The sequence below is a fragment of the Hemibagrus wyckioides genome, linkage group LG20 (assembly GCF_019097595.1).
Source record: "Hemibagrus wyckioides isolate EC202008001 linkage group LG20, SWU_Hwy_1.0, whole genome shotgun sequence".
NCBI classification, from domain to species: domain Eukaryota; kingdom Metazoa; phylum Chordata; class Actinopteri; order Siluriformes; family Bagridae; genus Hemibagrus; species Hemibagrus wyckioides.
Window position 1 is genome coordinate 21191434 of NC_080729.1, and position 10000 is coordinate 21201433.

The 10000-nt window shown below is 40.1% G+C and overlaps 1 protein-coding gene and 1 long non-coding RNA gene across 5 annotated transcripts in view; both read right to left on the bottom strand.

The window, feature by feature from the left end:
- Positions 1-7546, bottom strand: part of LOC131370537 (uncharacterized) — a 35019-nt gene extending 27473 nt beyond the window's left edge. For 3 of the 4 annotated variants that reach the window (XR_009207429.1, XR_009207430.1, XR_009207428.1), the window contains exon 1: positions 6912-7535. This is a non-coding gene — a long non-coding RNA (uncharacterized LOC131370537). Of the gene's footprint in view, positions 1-6911 lie in introns of all 4 variants that reach the window. The other variant, XR_009207431.1, reaches the window with a different exon arrangement.
- Positions 7547-8851: 1305 nt separating this feature from the next.
- The window catches only part of LOC131370811 (olfactory receptor 2AG1-like), a 1619-nt gene continuing 470 nt past the window's right edge, over positions 8852-10000 (bottom strand). The window contains exon 1 of the mRNA XM_058418322.1: positions 8852-10000. This exon is cut by the window's right edge and continues 470 nt beyond it. Within this exon, the coding sequence (XP_058274305.1) occupies positions 9442-10000 (559 nt within the window). The 3' untranslated portion in view covers positions 8852-9441.

Here is a 10000-nt window from a genome sequence, read left to right on the forward strand (position 1 = left end):
CTATACCTTAACAACCACCTGTTATACCTTAACAACCACCTGTTATAGCTTTACAACCACCTGCTATACCTTAACAACCACCTGCTATAGCTTTACAACCACCTGCTATAGCTTTACAACCACCTGCTATACCTTAACAACCACCTGTTATAGCTTTACAACCACCTGCTATAGCTTTACAACCACCTGCTATACCTTAACAACCACCTGCTATACCTTAACAACCACCTGCTATACCTTAACAACCACCTGCTATACCTTAACAACCACCTGTTATACCTTAACAACCACCTGTTATACCTTAAAAACCACCTGCTATACCTTAACAACCACCTGCTATACCTTAACAACCACCTGCTATACCTTAACAACCACCTGCTATACCTTAACAACCACCTGCTATAGCTTTACAACCACCTGCTATAGCTTTACAACCACCTGCTATAGCTTAACAACCACCTGTTATACCTTAACAACCACCTGTTATACCTTAACAACCACCTGCTATACCTTAACAACCACCTGTTATACCTTAACAACCACCTGTTATACCTTAACAACCACCTGCTATACCTTAACAACCACCTGTTATACCTTAACAACCACCTGTTATACCTTAACAACCACCTGCTATACCTTAACAACCACCTGCTATAGCTTTACAACCACCTGCTATACCTTAACAACCACCTGCTATACCTTAACAACCACCTGCTATAGCTTTACAACCACCTGCTATAGCTTTACAACCACCTGCTATAGCTTTACAACCACCTGCTATAGCTTAACAACCACCTGTTATACCTTAACAACCACCTGTTATACCTTAACAACCACCTGCTATAGCTTTACAACCACCTGCTATACCTTTACAACCACCTGTTATACCTTAACAACCACCTGTTATACCTTAACAACCACCTGCTATAGCTTTACAACCACCTGCTATAGCTTTACAACCACCTGCTATAGCTTTACAACCACCTGCTATAGCTTTACAACCACCTGCTATAGCTTTACAACCACCTGCTATAGCTTAACAACCACCTGTTATACCTTAACAACCACCTGTTATACCTTAACAACCACCTGCTATAGCTTTACAACCACCTGCTATAGCTTTACAACCACCTGCTATAGCTTTACAACCACCTGCTATAGCTTTACAACCACCTGCTATAGCTTAACAACCACCTGTTATACCTTAACAACCACCTGTTATACCTTAACAACCACCTGCTATACCTTAACAACCACCTGTTATACCTTAACAACCACCTGTTATACCTTAACAACCACCTGCTATACCTTAACAACCACCTGCTATAGCTTTACAACCACCTGCTATACCTTAACAACCACCTGCTATACCTTAACAACCACCTGCTATAGCTTTACAACCACCTGCTATAGCTTTACAACCACCTGCTATAGCTTAACAACCACCTGTTATACCTTAACAACCACCTGCTATAGCTTTACAACCACCTGCTATACCTTAACAACCACCTGTTATACCTTAACAACCACCTGCTATACCTTAACAACCACCTGCTATAGCTTTACAACCACCTGCTATAGCTTTACAACCACCTGTTATACCTTAACAACCACCTGTTATACCTTAACAACCACCTGCTATAGCTTTACAACCACCTGCTATAGCTTTACAACCACCTGCTATAGCTTTACAACCACCTGCTATAGCTTTACAACCACCTGCTATAGCTTTACAACCACCTGCTATACCTTAACAACCACCTGCTATACCTTAACAACCACCTGCTATACCTTAACAACCACCTGCTATACCTTAACAACCACCTGCTATACCTTAACAACCACCTGCTATAGCTTTACAACCACCTGCTATACCTTAACAACCACCTGCTATACCTTAACAACCACCTGCTATACCTTAACAACCACCTGTTATACCTTAACAACCACCTGCTATAGCTTTACAACCACCTGCTATAGCTTTACAACCACCTGCTATAGCTTTACAACCACCTGTTATACCTTAACAACCACCTGCTATAGCTTTACAACCACCTGCTATAGCTTTACAACCACCTGCTATAGCTTTACAACCACCTGTTATACCTTAACAACCACCTGTTATACCTTAACAACCACCTGCTATACCTTAACAACCACCTGCTATACCTTAACAACCACCTGTTATACCTTAACAACCACCTGCTATACCTTAACAACCACCTGCTATAGCTTTACAACCACCTGCTATAGCTTAACAACCACCTGCTATAGCTTTACAACCACCTGCTATAGCTTTACAACCACCTGTTATACCTTAACAACCACCTGTTATACCTTAACAACCACCTGCTATAGCTTTACAACCACCTGCTATACCTTAACAACCACCTGCTATACCTTAACAACCACCTGCTATACCTTAACAACCACCTGTTATACCTTAACAACCACCTGCTATAGCTTTACAACCACCTGCTATAGCTTTACAACCACCTGCTATAGCTTTACAACCACCTGTTATACCTTAACAACCACCTGTTATACCTTAACAACCACCTGTTATACCTTAACAACCACCTGCTATACCTTAACAACCACCTGTTATACCTTAACAACCACCTGCTATAGCTTTACAACCACCTGCTATAGCTTTACAACCACCTGCTATAGCTTTACAACCACCTGCTATAGCTTTACAACCACCTGTTATACCTTAACAACCACCTGTTATACCTTAACAACCACCTGCTATAGCTTTACAACCACCTGTTATACCTTAACAACCACCTGTTATACCTTAACCACCTGCTATAGCTTTACAACCACCTGCTATAGCTTTACAACCACCTGCTATAGCTTTACAACCACCTGCTATAGCTTTACAACCACCTGCTATAGCTTTACAACCACCTGTTATACCTTAACAACCACCTGTTATACCTTAACAACCACCTGCTATAGCTTTACAACCACCTGCTATACCTTAACAACCACCTGCTATACCTTAACAACCACCTGCTATACCTTAACAACCACCTGTTATACCTTAACAACCACCTGCTATAGCTTTACAACCACCTGCTATAGCTTTACAACCACCTGCTATAGCTTTACAACCACCTGCTATAGCTTTACAACCACCTGTTATACCTTAACAACCACCTGCTATAGCTTTACAACCACCTGCTATAGCTTTACAACCACCTGCTATAGCTTTACAACCACCTGTTATACCTTAACAACCACCTGTTATACCTTAACAACCACCTGCTATACCTTAACAACCACCTGCTATACCTTAACAACCACCTGTTATACCTTAACAACCACCTGCTATAGCTTTACAACCACCTGCTATAGCTTTACAACCACCTGTTATACCTTAACAACCACCTGCTATAGCTTAACCATTACCTGCTATACATTAGCAACCAGCTAGCACCCATTGTCCTTTCCAGTGTTAAATATATTTTATATTCTGTTTGAAATGCTTTTAGCAAAATAATAAATTTGATATAAATTATAATAATTAATAAATAAATATATTTGATATTCTGTTTGAAAGGGTTTTAGTAAAATATAATAAATACAATTTAATTGTTGATAAATGAATCCTCAAACAGCGTTGTTAGTAAATCACAAACAAAACCTGAATATCAGCCTACAGATTTTTGTGCTATCTCCTGTTCCTGACGCTTCTGAAGCTCTTGCTGACATTAACCTCCTTTTGATCATGTCGTTACTCATCATTTTTCAATCAAATATTCCATATTTCACTCTTTCTTTTCTGCTTTTATCACATCCTCATCCCATATCCCAGGGATATAACATCCCTGTAGCCCTTCAGGAAGTAGAACATCAACACATTTCATTTCATTTCCTCCTCAAAATAATGGATTAAAACTCTTTGTTAGAAACTGCTGTTACATTACAGAAACATGTATTACCCTGTTATGTTTAAAAGCAGTCATTTTTCTGGTGAGACTTCACTGTAATTATTGCTCAGAGGAAAGAAAACATTACTTAACAGTATTTAGGGGAACAGAAAACTGCAGTGAGCACACGTGGCTTTACATCCATTTCATACGGCCAACACCAGCATGCCGACTGCAATGATGTGGAGTGGAGCTGTGTTTCTGACCCACATGTTCCCAAAAACACGGTGAGTTCCATTCAACATGAAGGACTACCAGCTCCTCTGCAAAGTTAAGTCTTCAGACTAGGGATGCAACAATACAGTTAAGTTTTCGGTTCGGTTCTGATGGCTTGGCAAATTAAAGGTTTTTTTTCCCCCATTATTCTTTTTTCCATTATTCACGGAAAAAAAGTCCGTGTCAGTAGTGTGTAACGCGGTTCGAGAAATTTTTATAAGTTGTCGAAAGGTGGTCATGTTGAACTATTTCCATGTCAGTAACTCGTGTGGAACAGTGCTTAAACACAGTCATGTTTTGTTTACTGTTTTTGTTTAATCTCCATCAAAGTCCACAACAAATCTGAAATGTCCCCACACCACAGATCTGAGAGACGGAGCTTCCTCATGTTCCTGTCTCACTTCACCTCTCTCCAGGGTTAGAGTGAAATCTGACACCAGCATCACAAGCATGGTCACCGCCCCTAACTTTAGCGCTCACTGATTGGATATTTACTTGCAGGGAGACGTACAGTATAGGCAAACACAAACAGACAGTGCAGAGAGTAAAAAACGCATGGTTATTAATATTTTAAGGAAAAAAAAACGAAAAAAAGTTGTACCGAACGCTTCAATATTATATTGAGTATTGTGGCATCCCTACTTCAGACACTGTTGCATTGAAATGACATCGGTGTCTCTGTAGCGCTGAAATGACCGGAAGCTTGCTTTCTAATATTAGCATGCTAGTTTATTATTAATTCCAAGACCTGCTACGTTAAGCAAAACAATTTGGGTACTGTTGTGCTTCTCTCTAGGGTTCACTACTAGTGTTGTGGTTGCTTTATTTTTTAATGTTGGATGTATTTTGGATTGAATGAATCCAGGTTAGTTTGATAGACTAGTTTAGGTGACAGAATGTGCAGTAAGAATGATTCCTATTCAGAAGTTTTAGTGTCCATTCAGTGGACATCAGTGTGGTACTACTGTGGCTTATGTGAAACACATCAGGATTCATAGCAATAACTCCTACCTTGTTTCTTTAATTGTTGGATCTGGTACTGCAACAGGAAGTTCAGAAATGTGGTGATCTTTACAGACATGGTGCCTAGATCACATTTGTGCCCTACTCAGCTTTTACTCACCCTCATGTCATTCCAAACCCATAAGACTTTCATTTGGAACTCAAATGAATATATTTTTAAAACATTCTCTCTCTCATTATTTTGTCCATCCATTGAAAGTCCAATGATGCTTCAAAAAGATCATAAAAATATTGTACACATAATCCATATAAACTTAATGAAGGCATTTATTCACATATAAACATTAATCAACACACGTCTGAGCTTCCACTTACCATGGACTTGACTGGACTTTCAGTGGATGGACTGAAATGATGAGAGAATGTTGAAAATATCTTTATTTGTCCTCTGGAAATGATCGAAAGCCTTATAGATTTGGAAGGTGAGCATGATGACTTTAAAAATGTTGAAAAATAAAATGACATCGAGTTAAATCATTTATAAAAATGTCAGCAACAATTTCATAATCCCCATTCTATACACATGTAGACTACAGTGTCTGTCCAGACCAGTCCATCATCAGCATATTTAAATGCTTTTCTTATGGTAAAAGAACAGGGCTCTGTGACAGTGATTTCAGTTTCCTTCCATTCATTAGCAATCTGGCTTTAGAAAATTAATAAGTGACTCCTGACATGTTTTTTTTTTCTTCTGAATGTTTTGGGTGAAAAACCAGGAAGCTCCATTCACCAATGGATGGTCATATCATGGTCTTGAAGGGCACATCATTGGTGAAGGCCTTGAGCCAGCGTTTCTACATAGGCTTGTTGCTGTCTCTTGTACTTTTTACAGTGTTGAGTACCGAGCTGAAGCTGCACACACGATGGAGTTCATTCAGAGGTTAGACGCTTACATTCAGTTCAATGAACCTATATTTTTATATATATGTGACCGAGGCGATCGGCCTCACTTTGTAGAGGAAATTGCTATATAACCTTGGAAGACCTAAGAGCGAAAGGGTCCTAGTCCCAGCCCCGGATCTTTTAGTTTTAGTATTCACTAGGTGTGTATATGTTTTAGCTTACACTTTGGTGAACTATTGGAATAGGAAAAGCAGGCTTCAGGTGAGTGTCAGTGGCTTCCTGAAGTGTGTGTGGGGTAGATCATTCAATCATTCAACATCCCCACCCTCCTAAACCTAATAGTGTAAGTGAGACGCCCCTACTCCAAGGTAAGTTACACTAATAATCATAGACTGTAAAGCCTGTTAACCATTAGTAATTTATTATTTTAAAGAATTGATTTTGATTAAATAAAAGAACAAAATAAAACAATAATTAACAGATTATCCGAAACTGCAATTCGCTCAAAAGAACCATCCAACTCTCTCACTTAACCCTTCGTACCCAGACTTCCCAGAGTTAAGTTCAACATTAAGCACACGAATTGACTTTTTCACTAACACTGGATACATTAGAGCTCTGAACCAAAGAAATGATTCTTGCAATTAAATTCAAATCATTCACTTCAAATCAACTCAACAATAATTCTTAGTTTAAAATAACAATTCTCACTTAACTCACGTACAGTTTGACTCAGTCTATATCAGTACAGAGTTCGTGTTAATGTGTGTGTCTGTGTGTGAGTGTGTGTGAGAGAGAATGTGTGTGAATGTGTGTGTCTGTATGTGAGAGTGTGTGTGTGGGAATGTGTGTGTGTGTGTGTGTGAGTGTGTGTGTGTAAGATGTCGATACCAGTCTGTAGCGACCATGAAACTGATGAGGAGACTTGAGATGTCTTGCGATGATTTGTGATGATGATGATGATGATGATGTGAACAGTTGGGACGAGGCAGCAGAGAGATGTCGTCTGGAAGGCAGGAGACCAGCAGCAACACCCGAGCCAAACTCCGCGCGTCCTGGGGAAACCTGAGACTTGATCAGACCACTGACTCGGCCTGGGAAGAAAAGTAATCCTCACAAAACCAAACGGATCACAGGCGATGCACAGTCTTCAGAAAAAAGCAAAATGTCTGAGAAAATATTACACACTCTCTGTCAGTTCAGTTAATTTCCCTTTGGGATGAATAAAGTATCTATCTATCTATCTATCTATCTATCTATCTATCTATCTATCTATCTATTCCGCGCGCTAACAAATGCATTTAACGATACGCGGGAAAAATAAAGACCTCTGTTCTAAACGAATAACTCCAACAACAACAGCGAGCAAAAATGGAAACTCCGGCTCTAACCTCACACAATGGCTTCAGTGTTCACTTCATTTATTCACTAACGGTATCACTAACGGTATCACTAACGGTATCACTACTGTCTTCACGGTGTCCGCTGCAAAAACTGTAGACTTCTCACTCAGAGACTAGGGTGTGTCTTTTCAAAACCATACAGAAATAAACTCCTCCCCTTTGTATCTTTCTCAAACATACAGAAAACGGGGAGACTCGGCAAAATAAAAGTCCCTTAAAATACTTCTGTTATTGAAGAACAGGAAAAAAACTCTTTCATATTCAGAGTCCTGCTCTATCTAACACCATTTCATCTTACAAGAATTCAGCATCACATTGGTGAAAACATGTAGAGGTCAGCAAGTCCTGTGGTTAAAACTGATTCCCAGGACACAGGAGTGTCCAGCACACATTAGTTATTCTGTATGAGTGACCAAGTCCGACTGTCCCGCTGTAGTACTTCATATTTTCTTCTGCCCTGATGTTTCTCTTTTCATTTTTAAGCACTTGATGTAGGAAACAGTTTACACACTACAGACCCTGTCTTTATATAAGACTCCTGTTTCTTCTGTAGTGTCCATGACAGAGGGACAGATTCTTCTCACATCAAGTTCATTACAAAAAATGACAACATTAGAACAATTCCTTCAACAAGTTATTTATTTTAGTTTTTATTTTTAATACTTAAATAGTATTAAAACTTTATAGTACTCTAACTTAATAGTCAGAACCACTACCTAGATTTTGAGAGAATATTGTATGAAAGCTCTAATGGTCAGTAAGGTATTTAACGTGTTTAGTGTTTTAGCATGTGAGTGTGTGTTAGAGTGTGTGAGTGTGTGTGTGCGCTAGTGTGTGTGTGAGAGCGAGTGTGTGTGCTAGTGTGTGTGTGTGCGCGAGTGTGTGTGCGCAAGTGTGTGTGTGAGTGCGAGTGTGTTAGAGTGTGTGTGCTAGTGTGTGTGTGTGTGTGCGCATGTGTGTGAGTGTGTGTGAGAGTGCGAGTGTGTGTTAGTGTGTGTGTGTGTGTGTGTGAGTGCGAGTGTGTGTTATTGTGTGTGTGTGTGTGTGTGTGTGTGTGAGTGCGAGTGTGTGCTGGTGTGTGTGTGTGTGTGTGTGTGTGTGCGCGCGAGTGTGTGTGCGCATGTGTGTGAGAGTGCGAGTGTGTGTTAGTGTGTGTGTGTGTGTTAATGTGCTGCTTTGTTAGCACGAGTCCACACAAAGACATATTAAGTTATATAACACATATAAACACATAATATTTATATATATATATGTAGTGTCTATGAAGCTGAAGCACACGACACAGTGCTACTGATCATAAGGTCACAATACACACAGCACCAGTGCTACAGATTTTCTCATCTCTAACATTTACAGTTATGACACTAAACTGTAGAAGAACATCCACATTTTTCTAGTCACAGTGCCATAGCGTTGCTCTGTGGGTCTAACAACTGACTAATGTAGGTGTAGGTATTGTGTTAAAGGTTTCCACTTGATGTAACAATAAAAGTTTCAGTAGAGGAAATGAAGATAATGAATGAAATGAGAGAATATCACTGTCCAGGGTTTAGAGTACTGAGCAGTGCTAATGTTAGCTACTCGTGTTTTTTCACCCAATGTAAAATTCACACAGGTAAATGTCTTAACTACCTAAAACCCTCAGCCCCGCCCTCCTGTGTTCCTACTGGTTGATAAATTTGTGTGTTTAATTTGACCATGATGAATATAGTGAAGCGACTGGTGTACAGGGAAATAAACCTGGAAATGACTCTTTTTTTAATGCTGCATTCTTCCACACAAGATGGCTTTTTGTTTGTTTGTTTGTTTGTTTGTTTTAGATAAATATAAGTATAGAGTATATGATTAGTGCCTTAATCTAATGATTACATCAGTGCTGATCTTTCACCTGTAAAATTTGTTGAAGGTAAATGAAGTTGTTAAAGTTCTCAGAGAGTGTGCAGAGGTCTGTTTTTTACTTTTGTCCAATTTGTCATTTCCTGTTGGTGGAGCAGCTTCATTTCACACATTTTCATTTCTCACACTAAAGTCTCCTCATAATCTTCACGGATCTGATCTTTGTTCTTGTTGTCAGACTCGTGGGCAGACACATGGTCAGTAACGCTACTCATGCAGTGGCTGGTTCCGGTGCTGATCACTACTACTGAGGGGCGTCTGAGTGTCCCGGGGCTTTCACGCTGCTCCACGCTCACGCTGGACTCCTGGGTCACACACTGGCTACAGCAGCCAGGGAATAATTGTGTCCGCAGAATAAAGCGCAGGCTGTAAATGACCGGACTGAGAACCTGCAAGATGCTGAAGATCAGGAAGGTGACGATTTCCACGATGAGCTCCTGTTGCACGTGGGAGATGATGATGTAGACGGTTACGAAGTACAGGCTGATCTGCAGCACATGGACGAGGATGGTGAGTCGTCCTTTAGTGTTGGACTCAGAGAAATGACCGGTGTAGTGACCCTCCAGACAGATGAGGATGTAACTGAGGAACATGAACAGCGTCATGATGTCAAGAAACAGGAGCACGCTGATGGTGAACCCTTTATCCTCCAGAGCTGTGGGACACTGTGAGTCCGGCGAG